The sequence below is a fragment of the Lethenteron reissneri genome, chromosome 39 (genome assembly GCF_015708825.2).
Source record: "Lethenteron reissneri isolate LAM-NWPU_2019-01 chromosome 39, ASM1570882v1, whole genome shotgun sequence".
Classification (NCBI taxonomy): Eukaryota; Metazoa; Chordata; class Hyperoartia; order Petromyzontiformes; family Petromyzontidae; genus Lethenteron; species Lethenteron reissneri.
In genome coordinates, this window is record NC_083817.1 from 2,491,326 (window position 1) to 2,514,707 (window position 23,382).

The following is a 23,382-nucleotide window of genomic DNA, read 5'->3' on the forward strand; positions in this document are numbered from 1 at the left end:
TTGGTGCACAATCACCATCACAAAAACGCAGCACATTCGTCAATAACAATGTGTGGCCTCAGAAGACAAAACATAACAGGCAACGTTTAGGGCAATGTCCCTGTTTTGTAGAACATGAGAAGAGAGGCGAGATATACTAATAAGAAAGACTAATAAGAAAGACTAATAAGAGAGACTAATAACAGTCGGAGACTACACTATGCACCTTGGGGCCTGTTGAGAAGCAACATTTGTAATGTTTTCTGATGACCAGTTTTTTTTGTACTAACATATTAATGAGTTACCTCATAGTAGCTCTTAGGTAATAGGCAAACACAAACCCCTTCAGTGATTTGTTTGTTCGCCTGATGATGAAGATTACCGTATAGAGTAAATGTGAGAATAAGTGCGTTTTTTAAACAGTTATCTTAATCAATATTAATCGGCAACGACGCCACGAACATGCACGTTGTCGACAGTGGCGATTCTAGGGCACAGATAACCGGGGTGTTGGGTTATTACTGCTATCAAAGAAGCAAATCACATTCATTCACACCCTCTGCGTAAAACTCCGTACAGAGAGATTCTGACATAGCTTCCCATCGCTAAATAAAACAATCTTACTGCTATCAGCCAAACATCCACATTTCTAAAACATTACCTGCAATTACTCATTTGGGATCACACGGAGCATCAACATCGCACCCTTACTGCGAATAATCTGGCAGGAGCCTCCTGAAAAAGATGTCCGAGACTGACACCCGTCACCATAGTTTTAGTTTTAATCCCAACACATTACAATTACCCTCAATCGTTGCTTGTCATTAACATTCAAATCACGCGTGGCTTATTAAGACAAGAGTAACAGTCTAATGAGAACAATTCAGAAATGGCAAACGATGCTCATTGGACACATTCCAAAAGATGAAAGCCTCTTTGAACGAGGCTCTGGCCGGGCGAGGCTAAGATGAAGAAAAAGGTAAATTCTGCTTGACGACGTGAAGAATGGGAGGACGTGCTGGGAAATGAAGGCGACAGCTTAAAATCCGACAGGGTGGAGAGAGGTTGAGCGTTTGGCTAACCATCGAACCAACACGGTCACTTCATCACGCTCTTTCAGATGCACTTCTGCGGCCGTCTAAAACGCTCTTTCTTCCGATATTAGGAAGCCACTGAAGCTATGCACTTTTAAATCTAGGTTGAAAAACTAATTTCTTTAGAATGGCTTTGCTTTAGAAATTTTTTAGTTTGTTGCCTTTCCCCCGGCACCTCCGATTGGCGCAGTTGGCTATGTACGGTGCGTAAGAAGTCCAACATCCATACATAATACAGCGACCTGCCAATGGGATGAGGACTAAAACGAACAGGACATCGTGGGCTCTACAGTGGAGCCTCAGCAGCCCGGAGAGTCGCCTCTTACTTGAACTTCTCGGCCAGGATTAGGAAGCCGACGAAGAAGACCCCGAGGAAGCCCGTGACACCGATGAGAGCCGGGACCAGAACCTCGTCCAGGGAGCTCATGTCGCCTTGAGGAGCCCCATGCGGTAGGCAGGTTCGGTAAATGTTGCGTGAATCCAAGCTGGGGCGGCCACTTCCAAACGAGACTTTATCTCCTTGGCAGCCAAACGCGCACGTTCACTTTGAACACCTCACGCACTGGGCTTGCCTCGTGATGAACACGAGAGGACGGCCTACCCTGGCTCTATCGGACAGCAGATGCCCTTTGCTGGAGGTCATTTAGTTATTTGCGGTTGAGCTGTGGAAAAGGCTGTCTCTGGGCCAGGCAACATCCGATAAAACAGCGCGTGTCTAAGTTCTCTAAAAGTAGCACGCGTAAGATATTTTCCCCCAATAAAGCCAACCTTTGTACAATACTTGGCTTTTAAAAGGCAATGATACCATAAAGACCGTAACCCTGATGTATCCTTCGTTAATAAGTAGCGTATGGTGGCTTTTTCAACATCAGCTCATGTTTACTCATTATCTAGATGCGGAGCTCTGCTTGTGGTTCTCACTGGTAGCGTGGAGTCTTGGCCCTGCTGAATTTGCAGTTATCGCTTCCCACAGAGCCGTTCTACTCGCCTATTCGCAGTATCTCGCACTTGACGGGTGCGCCTTGCAAGATACAGAGGGTGGCTTGCTTAATGGACATTTTCCACAACGAAGAATCGGCCTAGAGCCACAACCTCGTGTGTGACCTGACCAACAGGGGGCTACTGCACTGCCAGAACGAGGGCATCTCAACCACCACAGCCACCACCAGAGGTCACCAGTAAACACACCTCAACGAAAACGGCCGTCACGGCTCAGGAGGCTGACGGAAAATGTATATTTTAAGTAAAATATAAAGGGGAATATGTTGGGAATGGCCATACAAATAAATATATCCCAACACAAATATCATGAAGACTGCCATACAGGAGAAAAATACAGTATATAATATCACAAAATAGTAAGAATGACCACTATTTATCCGGGATAACCGCACCGAGTCGAGAAACGATTTTGCATCCACATTGGGAAGTTTGTCCAATGCCGTGAGTAGTCGACTTAACGTAGGAGGGGACCAGGGGAGGAGGAGGCAATTGCACTCAAAGCTATGCACATTTTAACATACAACATTTGGCTGCTCTGCCATGATTTGACTGCTATACATTTCCACATGATAAGCCACTTCGTTGAGCTATCATTTGTGGCCATGTCGCATGTAAAAAAAAATAGCTCAGTGGGCTTTACCTGGTAATATCAAACATTGTTTAGTTTTAGTTTAAATTTTTTTAGTGATTTTCTTACCTTTCCTACACCTACTCTTGGTTCTTTCGGTAAAGTCACGTAGAAAGAAAATAAATGTAATAATAGAATACGACGTTTCGATTGCATCGCAAGCAATCGTCATCAGGTAGAACTAAATTTGAGAGAGAGACAACACACAGACACAGAGACACACAGACAGACACACAAGCACCTATAGTTTGTTTTATTGTTTATTGTGGTAATGCTCTGACCCGCCTCTACTGGACATCTGTGAAAAATAGTTTTATAGCTCATCGGATTTCTCCAGGATAATAAAGATTCTGACTGCCATCTTTCGGCCACTTTGCAGCCCCCCCAGCGTGTAACACTCAGCACGGTGCTGTATTATTCCTCGGCAAGCCCGGCATTCATTCCCCATCGAACAGACTCAAGTTTCGGGGAATTCATCATATGATGATAAAGATTTGACTTAAAGTTTGGGGAGCACACTTTGTTATGAAAACGTTAAAATTATTGGCTGGCAGCTGCCATGCCGTCTCTTGTCGTGTTCCTTCGGTACAAACTCACGCAGTGGCCAATTCGTTGTTGCTTGTAGCAAGGGCGATGGCTGCAGGCAACCGGGGATCTGGGCTCAGCAGCAGCGAGAGAGAGAGCTACGTGATGAAGGGAAGCTTTGGCGCTGGCTGAGAGTGAAAACAACCATGACGGCAGAGCTGCCCTCAACATTGACAAAGCCCTAAAGCCTGTCCAGAAAGCCCTGGCTGGACCTCAGCCGTGCCGTGATCTCGACCCGATCCCCAGCCCTTCACAGTGGACGCCTCTGATCTTCCGAAGGACAGATTTAATAAAATTAACCCGTAAAAACAAAGTTTTTCACTATAAATCCTTTATATGCGTGGCGGCTAGAGTCCTCTCGTCCTCTGGCTTGAGATGGCTGCCACCTATGGGTCAGATGATTGCCTGCCACCATTAAGCAATTGGTAATTAAATATAATTAATTTTTTCCTAAAAAGTGTAAAATTTGGGAAAACTTTTCTTCACGAAAATAAATTGTCACGCACAACGAGTCTGTGTGGAAAATGTCAGCTCGATTGGATCACGGGAAGTGGGTTAAAAAACGACCGAAAGATTTGCACGGTCGTAAGCGCGCAAGCAAGCAAGTGAACTTAATATAAAGGATTTAAAAACAGTGCCATTGCCATTCGAAAGACCCCCCCACCCAGCTCGCCCTGGTATTTTATGACCGTACGAGTTCCAGAGTTTCCCCGTGCATTCGTGAGCCGAGGGGCCGTCCATAAATGACGTCACGCACCTGGGGGGGGGGGGTGAGACATTTGTGACGATGTGTGACGAGAGGGGGGGGGGGGTTGAGAAATGTGACGTCACATCAAAATGCGCAACTTTAAATAAATATAGACAACACGTTCTACTTAATTAAGCATACTTTTTAATAAATGTTTAAATCGATTTGAAGCATGTTTTATTTTGAAGTGGGGGGGGGGGGCAGAGATTTGTGACGTCATATTTGAGGGGGGGGTCTGACTTTTTGTGACGCCGCGTGACGAGGGGGGGGGGAGGGTCAAAAATCGTCCAAAATCGCGTGACGTCATTTATGGACGGCCCCCTAGTCACAGGTGGGTCTCGGGCGGCGAGCGGCCACTACGTTGCGCCCGTGGACGATGTGAACGCAATTTGGCGACCTGATTTGGGTGTCAGTGAGAACAGGAGGTGACCGCTTTTATTTTCCCACGATGTTCTGACCCGCCCCGACTGGCCATCCGCGTATTAAAACAAGAAGAGCTTTACATTCTAGATTTGAAGCTTTCGTGACTGCAAGGAATTCATACTTTTAGGTTTTTTTCGGTAAAGTCACGTAGGTAAAAATAAAAGTAAATAATAAAAATAATAGAAATAATAATAGAAATAAAAAAGAATAATCTAAATAATAATAGGAATAAATATTTATAAATAAATTATTTAGATTTTTAGCCCTATTATTTTAATTACTTATTATTTCTATTTAAAGCTTTCGTGACTGCAGGGATTCATCTTCTTGGTTCTTTCGGTAAAGTCACGTAGAAGGGAAATAATAAAATAATAAAAATATATAAATAAATAAATAATTCTCACGACGTTTTCTTTTTATTATTTCCCTTCTACGTGACTTTACCGAAAGAACCAAGAAGATTTCTATTATTATTTATATTTCTATTATTATTAAGAGCTTTACAGCTCATCGGGATACCTGCCGTGTTTAAATAAATATCCTTGATTCCGAAACGCGGTCGCGCCATTGGCTGACTAGAAACTGCGGTGACGTCACTTAACGGCTTCCTCTGCCGCCATCTTGCTCGGGGACGCCGGGGCCCAGCGAATCGGATTGGTGGTGACGCGCGGCGTGGGGACGTCACGACCAATCACGTTGCAGCACGGGGGGCGGGGGGGGTATTGGGTGGGAGTGGGAGGATGGGGTGGGGTGGGGTGGGGGTGTGGGGTGCAGGGTGGAGGAGTGGGGGGAGTGGGAGGAGTGGAGTAGGGGGTGGGAGTGGGTGTGGGGTGAGAGTGGGGGGTGGGAGTGGGGGGTGTGGGATGGGGTGTGAGAGTGGGGGGTGGGGGGTGCGGGGTGGGGGTGCGGGGTGGGGGTGTGGGGTGGGGGGTGGGAGTGGGAGGGGGGAGTGGGAGGGGGTGTGGGGTGAGAGGGGGGGGTGGGAGTGGGGGGTGGGAGTGGGGGGGGTGGGGTGTGACAGTGGGGGGTGGGGGGTGGGGGGTGGGGGGTAGGGGGTGTGGAGTGGGGGGTGGGAGTGGGGGTAGGGGGTGGCGGGGTGGGAGGTGGGGGGAGTGTTGGGGGGGAGTGAGGGGGGGAAGTAACCTCCCTACTTAAGATGGCCGCCTGAGGCGCGCGCTCCCAGCGACTGGCGGGGCCGTTTGAAATCGGCGAGGAGTGCGAGCAGCAGGCGACACAAAATCGGCGAGAAGTGGGACCACCGATTCCTCTCTGCCCGAGTGGAGCCCCTGACCCTCATTGCCCTAGAAGCACCCTAACTCTACTCCTTTACCCTGTCGGGACAACGAATCATCATCATATCGGAACTCCCAACCATTTGTTTGGCCGTAACGCAATCGGCGGCGACTGGGTAACCAACCCCGGACCCCATCGTGACCCTGACGACGGTGCCGGGACCCCGATCCTGCGACACACAAATCCTCGCCATGTGAACAAGAATCTCCGCGTGGACCCAGAGAAGAAGAAGCAGCAGCAGCAGCAGCGACGGCCATGGTGAGCGTCTTCTCGCCCTGCACACCGCCTTGTTACTAGTTTAGTTGCCGCCGAGGATGACCCCTGACCTCGCGGTGGTGGTCTGTGTGGGTTTGTGATAAAGAAGGTGGCCGCTACGGTGTTTCTCGTAACTTGTGTGACACAATGCTGCCGTGTTCGTGAGCAAGCCCCCCTGTGCCCGAGTGAGGCCCTAACCCTCATCGCCTTCTATAAGCACCGCGTCCCGGTTCGATTTGGATATCGCGGATCGATTTGTCTCCCGGTGTGTGTGCTTCGTTGTGTGTTGTTGTTGTTTGACGCGTGGCCACGTCTACTCCGACTGATGCTCCTGATGTTGTGGAGTGACTCATGCAGCCAGATATGGCTTGCAGGGTTTGGTGGTGGTACGTGTTGTTTGTGTCGTTTATTGTGAAAATTCCGTCAGTTCCTATGATCACTGTTTCATTGCTTTCGTGGCTTTATTTTGGTGATTTCGGAAAGTGTTTTGGTTTGTAGTACGGAGTAAGACTGATGGCCTTAATCTAAGCTGTCTTATAATAATAATAAAAAAGGTGTCAGTTTTTTTGCCAGATAAAAGGGTAAAAAACCAAATATCATATTTTGCTACTGGCAAAGGAGGTTCCAATGGTCTAAGTTGTCTTGTGGTTGTTGTTGCTGTTTGACTTGCATCCCACTGAGATTTTTGCACACAGTGTTGGTGTACGGTGCTTTTTCTGCAATATTTTGCTGTCTTTTCTTGGATTTTCTGTTTGCACTTGGTCACATATTCGCTTTAAGATGTTTTCTTGTTCATGTTTTTTGTTTATTGCGGTTGCACCCAATTCAAGAGCCGACTGGCTCACAGGGCTCTACCTAATACATGAACTTGAACGTTGCTGATGCTGCTGCTGCCCGTGTTGCCCCTCAGAGGCGGAGCTGTGCCCCCAGCCAGCTGGCCAAGCGGCAGCTGGGCGAGGATGGCGAGGAGTGGGTGCCACCACACAAGGAAGAGGTGCGTAGATCTCCCCCCCCCCACCTACCTGCGTTGACATGGGACTATCGGCGTTCACGACTCTTAATTGTACCTTTTGTGCCTTTTGGCGTCATCTGGTCCAACACCATGTGAGACTAGGCTCTAAGAAAAGCTGTCTCGGGTGTGGACCAATCCATTTCAAGGACGGTGCATACATTATCAGAGTTGTGTTTTTTGTGTGCATTCCGACCGCAGGTATTGTGGTCAATGCAAACATGACTCCTTGTAAAAAAGGTGCCAGATAAAAGGGTAAAAAAACCAATTGTCATGTACCTGTGATGTGTACGATAGGCACTCTGAGTCGGGGTCGTTAGAGAACATCGCGGCATTGAGTCGTTGGGCATAAATGTCACAGAGGGGGAGGCCACGGCTGCGTGTGTGACTGTGTGGCAACTCGCCGCTGCGGTGACGACTCTGCAGGTGTCCAAGCGCAAACGGCACGGCAAGGAGGCGGCGCTGGACTGGGACAGCTTCGTGTCTCCGTACCGCAAGCCCCTGGCGACACTCGACAATTCGCCCCACAGTTCGGATGGAGCGGCACACGTGAGACGCGCATTTATTGGGAGAGACGCATTACCCACTGGGATTTTTTTGCACACAGCGTTGATATACGGTGCTTTTTCCGGAAGACTTTGCTGTTTTTTCCTGGATTTTTCTGTTTCTTGTTTTTGTTTGTTGCGGTTGCACCCGATTCAAGAGCAGAATGGCTCACAGGGCTATACCTAATCAATGAAACTGAAACTGCTTTCACACGGGGTGCCCGAGAGTGGTGATGGCTCGTGGTAGCTTTCATTTACAGAATCAGAATGTTTATTTATTCTGAAGGAATCCGATGAGCTAGAACGCGCCCCCTCTCTCACTGACGTCCATTCTGCTTGCTGTCTGTTCCAGGAGGCATTCATTCGCAGCATCTTAGCCAAGCCTTTTAAAATACCCATCCCTAACTACAACGGTAAGTGTCTTGTGTGTGTGTTTTTTTAAGTGCAATTAATATATATATTATAATGCCATTTATTTATCAGGAAAAGCCTACGTGAGTGTATTAGATTCATGATGATTGTCAAATTTTATTGAGTGTTTAACATGTGTGAGGAAATTGTATTACTTGGGGATACCTGTACAAACTATGGGGTAACACTATAAGTTCTGTACAGCTTCAAGAATCAAATGCTCCTCTGCTGTTCCCTGGCCACAGACATGTCTCCCATCCAAGTACTAGCCACGCTCATCCCTCTAGCTTCTGAGATCTAATGATATTAGGCATATTTAGGGTGATATTGTCAATTTTATTAAAGAGGAAAACTTTGTGCAGTCTCATTCGATGATTTAAATGCAGATAGGTGGTATGTATGTTGAACTTCTTTCGCACCATACGTATCCCACCGTGCTATTCAGAGGTGCGGGGGAAGGACAACAAGGTTAGGTAGGTTTGTATCTTGCTTCATTGTAGTAAATGTAATAAAGGAAAATGCTCTTTACATGACTGACCTATTGTTGATAATTGGTTTTTTACCCTTCTATCTGGCAACAAAACTGACACCTTTTTTACATGGAGTCATGTTTGCATAGACCACAATACCTGCAGTCATAATGCAAACAAAAAACACAAGTCTGATTAATGTATGTGCAATGTCCTTGATGTTGATTGGTCCACACCCGAGACAGCTTTCCTTAGAGCTGTCTCGGGTGTGGACCAATCAACATCAATGACTGCACATTATCAGAGTTGTGGTTTTTGTTTGCATTATGACTGCAGGTATTGTGGTCTATGCAAACATGACTCCTTGTAAAAAAGATGTCAGTTTTGTTGCCAGATAGAAGGGTAAAAAACCAATTCTCATATTTTTTACTGGCAAATGAGGTTCCAATGGTGACCTATTGATGTTTTGACACTGTGTTCCACGTATCCTATGGTAGTGATTTTGAGGGCCGTGTGTCATTGGTGCTGGCAGGGCCGCTGGGGGTGAAGGCACTGGGGGTGAGGAGGCACGGGGCGCGGCGACCCCTGCACGACCCCTACGTGGATGGTGCCCTCGTGCTCTACGAGCCCCCCGAAGTCACTGCCCATGATCTGCTCAAAGCCGACAAGTACAGCCCAAAGTCTTCAACTGTATTGACATTCACAATACGTGCATAGAGTCGCGTATGTAAGAAATTATTACGCTGGTCACCACACTTTTTCTGGCATAAGGTATTCCAACGATTCTAAGGTAATTTTGGGGTGCTGATTCCAAATCTGGCATCAGTTTTTGTCTATCACATCAGGTTTTTGAGATCTCAAATATTACATTTTCAATAAAAACTGCAGAAGAAAAATATTAAATAAATGTGGATATCTACATAAAATGATATTATAAACGCACTATCCTAAAAATACAGCACCAGATTTTAACACTAAAGCAGTCACTGACTCGCAACAACTTGCAATCATAAGTGACAGAGTTAATTTCGGGTGAAATCAATTAAAATGGGGTATGCTGATAGCATAAAAATTAGATGTGATAGAGCAAATCTGAGATCAGATTTGGAATCAGCACCCTGAAATTAGTCTAAAACAGCTGCAAGAAGTCCAGGCCAGAAAAAAAAAATATTTTTTGTTGACCAGTGTTATTTATAATTCTCCAAATAGTTTACTGTACATAGGTAAGACAAACAAAAAGTATGCAAAACATTCGACAAAATAAACTATTCTGGGATCGTAATCTCAAAGCGACAATTCAAAGAATCGCTGGTGCCGGTGAATTATCACAGTCGAGAGGATGTTTATAATGTGTTTGTAAAGATTATTCTGATGTAAGGGGGCCAAGGTCGACTTGAGTTTTGTTTGTTTGCAGAGACACACAACCGGTACATGTGGTTGTGGATCCTGAACTGTGCAAAGTGCTGCGACCCCATCAAAGGGAGGTAAGCCATAAAAAAAACTCTAAGAAAACAAGCACTTATAAAGATTGTAAGAATGGGAGGTAACCGAATGGCTCGGGTCGGAACGCTGAGCTGACACCGTGGTAATCCTGGATTTAAATCCAGGTGGCCGTCTGTGATTGAACAAGGGTTCTAAAGTTTAGTGAGTTTATGGACTCTGCCATGTCACAAATGAGTACTATAAAAAATAGGTTCTGTACTTAATTTCGTCAAATTCCAGCGTTTCCTGAAAAGTGCTGTTAAGTGAAAATGCATGAAGCGATGAATTCCTGTACCGAATCTCATTTGTGCTGTAAAATCAGCCTGTAGGCATCCCATGGCAAGACAAATAGCTGAAATGAGGGTACGCCAACACGTCGTACTGTATCGTACCACTCGGGCATGCAGTTGAAGAAAGTAGTCGTCGACCACTCGGAAACTGCGTTTAAGAGGTGCATTCTGCGTAGTGCGAAAAGTATATTCTCGAATAGAAGAACAGTGTTTTGGCAAAAACGCGTCGTGTGAAAAGGCATTAAGCGAAGACTTTCCTTAGATCAGTTTGCGGCTTTCATGCTGTGTGGACCAGAGGTCACTAGAAGGGATCTCCGATATATCCGTCTGGTATTAATTTCCATGGGTTCTGTAACACGAAGGGTTGATGGTGATAGTACAATCGGGATACAATTTGGGAAATTAGGAAACAACGATCTATGAGAATGCACGTAATAAAATATGATTATGTTTACTTAGTCCCCTCATGTTGTTCCACATTGTCGCATGCCTGGTCACTGTGTGCAGGGTGTCCAGTTCCTGTGGGAGTGTGTGACAGGAAGACGTATCCCTGGTAGCTTTGGCTGCATCATGGCCGACGAGATGGGCTTGGGGAAGACGCTGCAATGCATCACACTCATGTGGACGCTGCTACGGCAGAGCCCAGATGCGAAGTAAGACAAATGGACAGACTGCGTTGCCGCATCCAGTAGCATGCGACGCAAACCACATGATTGGTGGGATTTTGTCTGAAGCAGTGGACAGTAGTGGAGGGGGGGGGGGTGTGTGCTAACGCTGCGTGTCCTGCAGGCCCGAGATCGACAAGGTAATGGTGGTGGCCCCCTCGAGCCTCGTGAAGAACTGGTTCAATGAGGTGGCCAAGTGGCTGGGAGGGACGCGTGACTCCGCTCGCCATCGACGGCGGGAGCAAGGGGGAAATTGACAAGATGCTAGGTTTGTGCACTTTGTGATTTCACGTGTTCAATTCATTTGACACCATATGTAGCTAACCGTGCGAATCGGAGGAGAAATATAATTCCTATGCATAAACACTTGCGAATTTCCGTTTGTCCTGGAACTAATTAAATTTGTGTAAATCACGTTACATTGTGACTGCACGAGGTGACGTCACATGATGCATGTGTGATGTCATCGCCTTGGTCGAAGAGACTTATTCTTTTAGTGCTGTTATTGCTCAGTTTTGCATAAACTTTTTGATTAATTTGGCCGGTTTTCTAGAGTAAGTCCCTAATAGCGTCGTAGCTTGATACTAAAAGTTTTGTGTATGTTGAATCATCTTTATGAGTGTTATTGTGAGTCCTTGGTTATAGGTGAAGGGAGAGAGCTAATGCATCAACCTTAGTTGGAAAAAATTACAAAAAGCTACACTTGAAACTCTGTTTGACAGAGTAAGATTGGTTGGTCTTTGGCTCAAAGTACTGTCGGTCTCCAGAATATGAAGCGGTGTTGTGTGGATTCACGTGCTGCATGCCGTGTGTGCAGGGAGCTTCATGGCGCAGCACGGCTTGCGCATCCCAACCCCCATCCTCATCATCTCCTATGAAACGTTCCGCCTGCACGCCGAGGTTCTGCACCGGGGCCACGTGGGCCTCGTCATCTGCGATGAGGTGACGTCATTGTTACACCGACTTGACAACCGACACCTCAAATTTTCATTTGGAATATAAAGCCACGGCGGTAGCGGAAATTTAATGTTCCGTTCTTGTGCGTCGTGCGGGGGGCAGGGGCATCGGCTGAAGAATGCCGAGAACCAGACGTACCAGGCGCTCAACAGCTTGAACGCGCAGCGTCGCGTTCTCATCTCTGGCACGCCCATCCAGAACGACCTGCTCGAGTACTTCAGCCTCGTGCACTTCGTCAACTGCGGGATCCTGGGTGGGTTCAGTGGCATCGACGAGACCGCCACCTCTCACACCCTTCCCGCGCGACTGCCACGTCTAATGATGGGTTGGCACCCGAGCGAGTAGCTGCACAACAAGGAAACTAAGTGGCGTATCGCAAGTATGCATGTGATTAAATACGTCACTACAGTACATAAGAAACCTGTTGCAGGGACAGCCACACGCAAGGCACCAGTCATTCAGCTGCATTTAACTGCAGCTGAATGACTGCTTGTTTAGCCATGGACCCAGCTGAACAGACATACTTGTGAGGCATAGTCCCCCTGAATAACACGCCATGTGTGTTCACGAGACTCGGGCTTAATGGGTCCCAGCGAACCGTCTCTCCCTGGTTTTACGACTACCAGAATGACCTTCACTACTGAGTGGCGTTTGATCCCACGGATGTGCTGTCTGGTGTTTTTGACACAGGAACGGCGCAGGAGTTCAAGAAGAAGTTTGAACTCCCGATCCTGAAGGGTCGCGACGCCGATGCGACCGACGATTTAAAGCGGCGCGGAGAAGAGCGGCTGCAGGAGCTGATTGGCATTGTGAATCGGTATGCGGTGCTCGGATGATCCGCACCTCCCCCAGGCTTGCGAGCTGCCCCCTCGCACCTCCGCATTTGTGCAAGGCCGGTTCTGTGTGCGGAGGTTTTGTGCGTTTCTATTTCAGGTGTCTCATAAGGCGGACATCGGACATTCTATCCAAATACCTTCCCGTCAAAATAGAGCAAGTGGTGTGCTGCAGGTGCGTGATGCCACATCTTACCGAGTGCTATCATACATGCATATGTAATGATTGTTTTGTTTCACCCGAAGACGTTTCTGCAAGTTGGCAAATAATCTCAACTTGTTTTTAATGTGTAGCTCTCCAATGTGTTTTTGGGTTGTGTTGTGTGTTGTTCGGTGTGATGTCCAATATTTCCTTCTATGTGCCTGGTAACTTCAGTTCCTGGAGATACTCCCAACACATGGAACGTGGAGCAAAAACAATAGCCATCGTGCCATATATATCACGCGTTACAACCCAGAAATACATAGGAGAGCCGGAATAAAAAATTCCGACGGCAGGCGAACAGTTGCGCGGGTACGGGTGCCAACGTGCCGGTGTGATGACGCCGCGTGCTGCCCGTCACAGGCTGACGGCGCTGCAAGCGGGGCTCTACAAGCTGTTCCTGCGACAGAACAAGACTGCGAGCGAGCTGAGCATGGCAAAGAACGGCACCATGAGCGCGTCCTCCCTCTCCTCCATTACGCAGCTCAAGAAGTTGTGCAACCGTGAGTTCTTAGCTGTTGCAATCCCCACGTGCACGCGAGGTTCCCACCAGATGCTGTATCGGAGGTCGGTGCACGTTGACGGTACGCATCACAGCTGTTGTCGGCAAGTTTAAAGAGAATCGCGAGATTGTGAGTTTTGTTTATTGCACGCAGACCCATCTCTGATCTTTGACAAGTGTGTGGAGGGAGAGGAGGGCTTCGAGGGGGCCCTGGAGCTCTTCCCTGCCGGGTACCACCCCAAGCTCCTGGAGCCGCAACTCTCAGGTGACGCGAGCTCATTGTTGAGTTTTCAGCAGCAGATTCTAATTGGAGCTCAGTCGCCTATGACAGGGGTGTCTAAACTTTTTGCAAAGAGGGCCACATTTGATAAAGTGAAGATGCCCAGGGGCCAATAGTTCCTTTTGACATTTTTTTAACCACAAAAGTTACGTGGAAAAACACATTGTTATAAAACAATTTTCATTGTCACAATTACCTTTATTTTTCAAATGACAATGTAACCAAATATAAGCCACTCAGGCAGACGTGAACAACTCTAAAAACGCAATTCTGCCTTTCATTCAGTCAGATAACATTGAACAAACTGTATAGAATACCTTAAATTTCCATGAGTTTTATGATGTATTTATTCTGACAGAGCTGGCGAGCCATAACTAACACATTATAAGACCGAAGCTGTGGGCCATATGAAATCTGACCGTGGGCCGTGATTGGCCCGCGGGCCGGACTTTGGACATGCCTGGCCTATGAAATAAACAAGGGCTGGCCTTGTATTATTTCTAAGATATGGTTTATTTTATCAAGATTTTTTTTTTACCCGTGTAGATTGACAGAAAAGGGGAGGGGGGGACCATAGGGGTTGGTATGGGAGGGCGAATGCTGCTATACGCCGTCCCGGCATATGCTCCCACACTGCACCGTCACGCTCGTCTTGTATCCAGGATCAAACAACGTGGCCACCATTGCTTGTATATTGTCAGTTACCTGTGTCGTGTAGGAACCCAAGAATCGTCTCCTTACAAAAGGCTGCATTGCTCCCGTGTGGAAGCAGCCCACAGCTGCAATGCGTCGGCCTGGTTGTAAACAATGGGTGGTGAAATTTCGATTTCAAGCTTTCGCGACTGCAGGGATTCATATTTAAAAATATATATTGCTGTGGTTTTCACACCTAATGATGATTGCTTGTGTTGCAATCGAAACGTCGTGAGAATTTTTTTGTTTTATTTTATTATTTCCCTTCGACGTGACTTTATCGAAAGAACCAAGAATAAAAATGGGTGGTGACTGTGTGCCGCAGGGAAGATGCTGGTGCTGGATTACATCCTGGCCGTGACACGATCCACCACGAGCGACAAGGTGGTGCTTGTCTCCAACTACACGCAGACCCTTGACCTCTTTGAGCGGCTGTGCCGGACCAGGAGGTGAGGATAAAGCCCGGTGGGCACCATTCCGGTACAAGTTGGGATTTCTCCAGCGCCTAAATCCATCTGCGTGTGTCTCGAAGCCGTACAATTAAGAAGGGGAGCGGGGGTGAGCATGTGCATGTCGTGAGGATTGTTAATAGAAGAGGGATCTTTTTTTGTTCAGAATTGTTTCATCACAACCAATGTTTATTTATCAGGCGGAAAAACTTTTGAGGTCTCGGCAAAAAAATATTTGACAGAACTGGTGAAGCGTTAAGACTGGTAATAGTGGAAGCGTAACAGAAATATGAAACCACGTAATGTATTGAATGTGCCATTTTTTATTTCAAATTACTGAAAGGCGGAGGGAAAGGTGCCAATATGGTAAATGTCCAGATGAAAGCATTTCAGAGAGCAGAAGAGAATTTTCTCAACAGTGAAAATGGCCAGGGATGGTAGTGCCACGCACATCCACGAGCCAGGGGTTAGAATCGTGATCTAATACAGCAATGGGCAAGTAAATGAATTGCGCCCATGTTAATGCAAATGTTTTGTGCATTTAAGCTACCTGTACGTGCGGCTGGATGGGAGCATGTCCATAAAGAAGCGGGCAAAGGTTGTGGATCAATTCAACAACCCATCGGTGGGTGACTGCTTAATCCTTTTGTACTTTCGAGTGCATGACCTCACAAATGTCCACGTCTATTTGTTGGTCTCTGGCAATTCATGCATCTATTCTAGGGAGCAGTAATGCAGTGGTTGGCGCATTGCACTACAAAACTGGTGTCTCCGAGTTCAATTCCTGGCTACTGCCAACATCTGTGACGAGCGATATCTGAACCCGTCTTGGACCTCCTCTCGTTTGACTCGGCCTTATTCGAGTACCTGGTGTGACGTGTAAAACTCGGCACTGGAGAGATAAAGGTGGTCGGGCATGGTGCTTCGCCGTCCACCACCCCGTGCACCATGATGACTTTCATTGCTGCTTGCTAACAACAGTTTCCCTAACCATGTGGCTATCTCTCCAATGTGTTTTCTGGTTCATCGTGCCGAACAACAAGCGAGATAACCGAAAACAGAGTTATATTGCACAGCCATAAATACCCTACAGTCTGTATGGCTGTACGGGAGGTGTTTGTCTTTACTTGTTGGTGGGTGTTTCCACTGCCTGCACAGAGCCCGGAGTTCGTGTTCATGCTGAGCAGCAAGGCGGGTGGCTGCGGGCTGAATCTGATCGGCGCCAACCGCCTCGTGATGTTCGACCCCGACTGGAACCCGGCTAACGACGAGCAGGCCATGGCGCGCGTGTGGCGCGACGGCCAGCGCAAGAGCTGCTACATCTACCGCCTCGTCTCCGTGAGTCCTACGTGGGCGCTGTACCAGGCCAGTGGCGCAAGTCGCGGGTGTGCAGGCGGTGCAACTGCACATGGAGCCCACGGGCAACAGGGGTCAAGGTGCCAGGCCACGAAGAGGGGTTAAATTGGACAGGTTCCCCTATTTAATTCCTTGCAGTGGGACCCATGATTCATTAAGTTGATGCACATGTACCATGACAGTTACACGTTTGTATATCACTGGTTTTTGATATACAGTTCGGGAGGATGCTATGGCAAATAAAGAAACATTTTGACTCAACACAATTATAATTAGCACTGCCTTATAACAGAATAGCCTGACATTTTTGGCAATGGCCACTTCTTCAGAGCAGAGCCACTGGCCAAATGTCTGGTACATATACATATTTTTTATAATGTGCTACCTGGTGTAGTATATAAACATCTGTGCTGTTGCAATTAAAAGCGGTTGGGTGTGGTGCTGGCAACGCCACCTCCCTCATACGCCATGCCGGCCTTAATTGGTGCCTACGAATGGCACTTTCTCCACCGCAGTCTAAACGGCTAAACGGGGGATGTTTGTCGTTTTGTGTGCGACAGACGGGGACGATAGAGGAGAAGATCCTGCAGCGGCAGACGCACAAGAAGGCGCTGAGCAGCTGCGTGGTGGACGAGGAGCGCGACGTGGAGCGCCACTTCTCCCTGGTCGAGCTGCGCGAGCTCTTCCTACTCAACGAGAGCACCAGCAGCGACACGCACGACAAGTATGACGCAGACAACTCGCACGCGCCTCGCTACCGCTTCTCCGCAGCAGCACTTTGCTCGCCAGCTGCCTTGCGCTTTCAACTATCAAATCGTACGGCCTTCAGTCTCAAAATAAAATCCAAAGGGTACTTCTCGCAACACTCATTTATTACACGAAAAAAGATTACAGTCAAACGTTCATTATCTGGGGTAATGGGAAGGAGTGGCCCAGATATCTTTTTCTCAAGCATGGTTAATCCTCACACAGATAACCGTGAGTTAACTGAATCATTTCCTTCATTTTTATCTCACTTGGGGGCACGTGGATCCCAAGCTGTTTTGTCACAAACCTTAAGTCGTCTAACATGGTCGGAATCATGAACGAGCGATCATTTGAAACCTGCCTGTGTTGATTTCCAGGTTCAAGTGCCGGCGCTGCGTGAACGGGATCCAGGTACGCCCGCCGGCGGAGGGCACGGACTGCACCAGCAACCTGTCTCAGTGGCACCACAGCTGGGACAAGCGGCACCTGCAGGACCGCGTGCTCACTGCCGCCTGGGACGCCGCCGTCACCTTCACCTTCCACCATCGCTCGCACGAGCCGCGATCCACCGCGTGACCTCCGTTTGTCCGGCAGCACGGGGCGCCATGACTTCACCTCGATCTGCTGCTGGGTGCTCGGATGAAAGCGCGGGGATGCAAATCTACTGACGAAACATTTAAGCGATACTGTAGCTATCAAGGCACGTGTGGTAAAGACTGCACTTGCACGGAGCGCATGTGTGGGTGTGCACATCGAATATAAGGCTGCTATTCAACATCATAAGTCCTGTAAATCTTACTGTCAGTTTTTTTTTATTATATACACAAATGCGCTCAATATTTTGTTATGCTCGTTCGACGATGCCATGTGATGCTGTTTTGTACGTAGCCATCAAGTGTCTCCAATAAAAAGCTGAGGGTCACGTACACGTTCCTCCAAAGTTCGAATGCCACCTCGAGGCAATAAGATTTTTCCGTACGGCCAGAGTCCGCACTGCCCAGGCTCAGGCGAGCTGCTCCTCTTCGGGGACGTTCCGGCTGATGACTGCCACGCGGCGACCACGGGGAACGCGTTCGCCCCGGAACACCGACTCCTCGTCCTTGAGAATCTCATGCGTGAACTCGTAACGAACCCGTCCCCTGCCAGCAGCAGATTGAGAAAGGGCAGCAACGTGTTTGCGTGAAAGAACTGTGCAGACCACACGAGCCGGGATGGTGCAGAGCGCACAGCAGGGGGTTAGGGGTGTGAGGAGGTGTGGCACACACCTGATGATGTAGAGGGAGCGTGGCTTGAGCAGCACATCGACTCTGATGGTGGGGTCCTGCTCGTGCACGAAGCGCATCACACTGGCCGACAAGAGGCTGAGTCCTGCGATGATGCTCCCGCAAAACTGCAGACGCGCAATGGCAGCACGACTCAACCAGCGTTTCATGTATGGGGTTATGATCAGGTGGACACCTATATTGGTACACAATAATGCAGACAATTCGTTTTGTAAATTGCAGATGTCTGCGCTTATGCAGGTTGCAGTAAAGCTACACTGGATGTGTACAGTACTGTCTGCAGACAATTGACTTGGTCGACAGCCTATTTAGTCTACAGTACATTAGCCTGCACATTGTTGTGAACACCTACATTAAACTACATCACTGCACACCTGTAAAAACTAGGTGACAATTGCCTATTCCACACTGCTGGAGACATATCCTGAATACATCTGGCTCAATGTTGACTTCGATTAATGTACCACACACTGCTGCAAATCGCTCTGTCCTACAGATGCGGACATCCGCAGTACAACATGACTCCGGTCAGGAGCAGGAGATGTATAACTGCTGTTCTACAGGCGTCTATTTAAATAGCGTAGCACACACAAGCTTTACATCAGAGCTATGTCCTTGTAGGTCTGCGCTATCGTGGAGGAGGTTGATGTGGGCCCCACCTTGACGCTGTCCACGTGGGGGCGGATAAACCCGGCTGCGTCCAGGTCGAGCACGTGTGTGAGTGGCATGACCTCGGTGCCCGGTGGGAAGGCCCTGGCTAGCATTCGTGCCAGCGTGGCCCGGTTTCCCTCCGACCAGCGGCGGGTCTCCGTCTCGCGGTATCCGTGTATCGCCTGTTGGGATGGATGGGAAAGCGTTCGGGCTCAATCATCGACTCTCAGGCAAAGCAATTGTATGGCTAAATCAATTACGACTGCATCTCTAATAGTTGTTCTTCATCGGCTATATGAAATCATAATTTCTAAGCCTTGCCGGTAGAGCGAACAACTCGCAATCAAATGTTGCGAGTTAAAATCCTGGTAGAGGGTTTACTAAGCCAAGCATCCCTCTGGGAAAGATCGCATGAATACCAATTTCCCTAAGGACTAGCCCCTGCCATAGGAATGTGGAATTTCCACCACTTGACTGTAAATGGGGGTGAGCACGACCTTTCAATTCTCATTTGAGCAGGAACTATCACTTCTGACCCAACCACAACACGTGGTGAACTGGGGCTCGTGCAAGGAGTTTTACACTCCACCGCTGGATGGCCTTGGGGGTTATTTTACAAAACTTTACCACGCGGTCAGTGCCACTTTCTAAAAGGCGGCGAGACGCACAGCCACAGAAGCTTAGACAGCATTCAGATGAATTTCGATTTAAAGCTTTCGTGACTGCAGGGATTCATCTTCTTGGTTCTTTCGGTAAAGTCACGTAAAAGGGCTGAAACGTCGTGAGAATTTTATTTTATTATGTTTTACTTTTATTCTTTTCCTTCTACGTGACTTTACCGAAAGAACCAAGAAGAGCATTCAGATGGCTCGATGGGAAATACTGCAATGGCTTTTGCTGCGCTGCCCTCTGCTGTCAAAAACGTAGCCACGCAACCGCCTTGGATAACCCGGCGTGCATGGGGGTCGTGGTTTACCCATCCAAGCACTATCCAGGTTCAACCCCGCTTAGCTCACGATACGGGCCGCCTTCCTGGTGATCCAATACTTATCAAATAACAACTCTGCTGATGTTAGTTATTAGCGCGGGCGGGGTGGGTGGGGGGCGATAACGCAGCCGTCGAGTTCTCACGTGGTCCCAGTGGTCGAACTGGTACTTGAGTCTGCGCAGGGTCGGCTCCACGTCCTTGACGAGCAGCCGCTCTTCCTCCTCGCTCACGAACTCGTCGCTCACCTCCACGTCCCCCCGCACCATCGCCTCGACCCGCGGGGACTCGCAGCTCAGCCACGGCCTGGGGGTATCGTGCCGTGCCGCGTGGCCGCTCTTGTTGCGGGCCCCGCGGGGCGCCGGGCAGGCGAGACGCGAGAGCGAGGCCCGCAGCGGTGATGCAAAGAAGCGAGCGAGGCCGGGCCACGTGCTGATGCTCATCGCTCCCGGGGGTTGTCGGGTCGGTGGAGAAGGCTCGCAAGCTGCGCTCAGCCGAGGGAGTCTGAAGGAAATGCGGCCGGGGAGAGCCACAGACGAGTTTCGAGCGAGAGGTCACAGCTGAGTTTGAGCACCGAGTGTGCACTAGGGGGAGACACCAGGTCTGGTGAGGTAGGGCTACATCCCTCGGCTCCTATCCTCACCCCTCTCTTCTCTATTCTTAGGTTTTTTCGGTAAAGTCACGTAGGTAAAACATCAAAATTAATTAAAATAAAATAAAGATCACGACGTTTCGGAGGCAACACAAGTCTCCGTCATCAGGTGGGACCGTCACAGCCAGATTAGCTGCATCAAGTGAGGCAATGATTCAAGATTCAAGATGTAATCAAGATGTAATCCATTCATTGGCTACCACATTCTGATGAGCTCCCCCCCCTCTCCTCCCCCCTCAACTCGCTTTTAAGGGATTACATCTTGAATCATTGCCTCACTTGATGCAGCTAATCTGGCTGTGACGGTCCCACCTGATGACGGAGACTTGTGTTGCCTCCGAAACGTCGTGATCTTTATTTTATTTTTTATTAATTTTGATGTTTTACCTACGTGACTTTACCGAAAACACCTAAGAATACCTCTCTTCTCTCTCACGATCTCTCTCCACCACGCGTCTCCTAGCCCGGCCTCCTACCCCCCGGCCTCCCTGAGCTCTCTCCCAGCTCACCTCGTGTCGCTCACCGCCCCCACGCCCCTCTGTGACCCGCCTCGACCGGCTCTCCCCCCCCTCTCCTGCGGGCATTTAAACCGGGGACATGGCCCCCTTCGCCTGCCGCCCACGTGCTCGCGAGCTCACGCACACGCCACGCGCCTTTCGTGAAATGTCAGCGGTGTCAAAGCCCTTATCAAGTTCCCTACCTTATTACAGAACAATTCAGAGCGTATTGGTCACCCCCCGTGCCCCTTAAGGCCGTCCATAAATGACGTCACGCACCTGGAGGGGGGGGGGGGTTGAGAAATGTGACGTCACATCAAAATGCGCAACTTTAAATAAATATAGACAACACGTTCTACTTAATTAAATAGACTTGTTAATACATGTTTCTCCTACAACATCAGAGTGCAGCGGCACTTTAAATATGCACTACAATGACAAGTTTAAAGCGATTTAAAGCATGTTTTATTTGGGGGGGCAGAGCTTTGTCAAAAATCGCGTGACGTCATTTATGGACGGCCCCTTATTAAATCTCAACGTTCTCTTAATCTTATTTAAAACACGAAACTGCTCCACCGACACCGGGCTATTTGCATGGGTGTAGAAAGTAAAAGTGTCCAGTGCTTCAAGATCGGTTAAATATTACCAATGTTAATATTAACGTGTGCGTGACGTCATCACGTTCGAGAGACGTCACCGCGTAACCACGCCACCGCGTGATGTCATGACGCTTTGCACGCTTGAATGACGTCATTACGCTTGGCGGTGACGTCGTTACGTACTCATAAAATAATGGATTTTAAAAATCACATAGATGACCGCTTGTGTTGCGATCGAAACGTCGTAGTTTTTTTTTCTTTTAATCTACGTGACTTTACCGAAAGACCCAAAGATTATGAATTCCTGCAGTCACGAAAGCTTTAAGTCAAGATTTTAAAAACAATCCTTGCACGGGATTCGAACCGGAGTCCTCGACTTAATGGATTAACCGCTTTGCTCTCCTCTCCACCACTCGGGCAGTAAAATACACGCTCGTGTTCTAGTTGTTATATCAGTGTCGTAATTTTACAACAAATAAAAATATTCAGAAATTTAAAAAAATTGCATAAGTTGCTCACGTGCTAAGATTTTTTACTAAGTTAGTTTTTGGTCAAAAGTAAAATGATAAATAGGATGCAAACCCACAAGTTCGATTCTCACAGGCGACGGACTGCGTTCACGATTCGGCTATCAGCCCGCGTGTGAAGAAGCTACGATACAACAGCAATCACCAGTGTCCCTCTGGACAATGTGACAAAATCAGGAGGCACACAATTCGCCTCCTTATACATTAGCAAAACAATACTCACCGCATTAACAATACACACCGGGTTAGCAATACACAACACGTGTCTTTTACTGGTAGGAACCTCCTGGTTACACCAGCCCACAGGGGATTATTGTGTCCGTCGTGCAGGGAGGGGCTGGGTGGGGAGGGAGGGGCTGGGTGAGGAGGGGCGGGTGGGGAGGGGCTGGGTGGGGGGTGGGGCTGGGTGGGAGGGGTGGGGCTGGGTGGGGAGGGGCTGGTCACCCCGTGGTGCCCTTATAAAACTCAACGTTTAACCTACTCACGCCGGCTTGTGCCCGCCCTCACAGTCGGGCATATTTGCGGAATACACCACGCCGCCGTTGACCCTGGCCATTGACCGAGCAACCCAACGTTCCTACCAGCTCCCTCCGCAGAAATGAGTTTGTACACATTCCATCAGCCGGGGCACCGCCTTCTGGGAGTGCATCATTGCAGCAGTATTTGGTTCATCGCAAGCAAAACTCTGAACCGGTTTCAACATTTGTCTCATCGGCAGGGTCAGGCCAAAAGTTTATATGCAAGGACCCAGTGAGACAAGTTTGCTTGTAGTGAACCAATGTTGTGGAAATTACGCACTCCCAAAAATAAGGCCGTGCGGCAGATGGGATGTTTTAAAAAACGCTTTTAAAAATTCCCTTGTATGTGAAGTGACATATTTTAATCATGCGCCGTATATGTTTATTTATTTAACCGTGGGCGCATTTGTGGAGAGGGAACTGCAAGCATGAACCTGGTCTCAAACTCTCTACTGCCCCAACGCGGAGGTGTGGGGTGTGTGTGGCATTTAAAGTGTCGTGTGAGCGGCCTGGCAATGGAAAGTGGGGCGATGAGAGACATTGACACCGCGTGGCCACCAGAGGACGCCACGTCCTCGCCTCGGGGACAGCATCGGTCAGGGGAAGTTGATAATCGGTCAACGTTGTGCACGCGGGCTTCAAGGAGTTTCTCGGTGCATTTTCTGAAACGAATGCTGCCGGAGAATGAATCGGAGCAGGCGGTGTGGCGTTTCGCACGATGTGGTCGAGTGATTTGAGATTGGTGACTGCAGTTGCACTCTGGGCCATTCTG

General features: G+C 48.5%; 2 protein-coding genes across 2 annotated transcripts; one reads left to right on the forward strand and one right to left on the reverse strand.

The window, feature by feature from the left end:
* The first annotated feature begins 5,571 nt into the window (after positions 1-5,571).
* On the forward strand, positions 5,572-17,824 carry RAD54L (RAD54 like). Its single transcript, XM_061567558.1, is given in 20 exon segments — positions 5,572-6,010; positions 6,918-7,001; positions 7,443-7,565; positions 7,914-7,974; positions 8,975-9,110; positions 9,857-9,926; positions 10,722-10,867; positions 11,004-11,085; positions 11,087-11,147; positions 11,697-11,821; positions 11,939-12,089; positions 12,527-12,653; positions 12,770-12,844; positions 13,235-13,374; positions 13,528-13,638; positions 14,672-14,795; positions 15,342-15,420; positions 15,954-16,133; positions 16,712-16,875; positions 17,276-17,824. Coding segments are annotated over 20 exon segments (2,241 nt in total). The 5' UTR covers positions 5,572-6,007; the 3' UTR covers positions 17,475-17,824.
* Positions 17,704-20,499, reverse strand: ALKBH7 (alkB homolog 7). The gene is made up of 4 exons (XM_061567559.1): positions 19,964-20,499; positions 18,841-19,014; positions 18,164-18,288; positions 17,704-18,037 (listed from the first exon to the last, which is right to left on the reverse strand). The coding sequence occupies exons 1-4, from the start codon at positions 20,258-20,260 to the stop codon at positions 17,902-17,904; spliced, it is 732 nt and encodes a 243-aa protein (XP_061423543.1). The 5' UTR covers positions 20,261-20,499; the 3' UTR covers positions 17,704-17,901.
* Between the last annotated feature and the right edge of the window lie 2,883 nt (positions 20,500-23,382).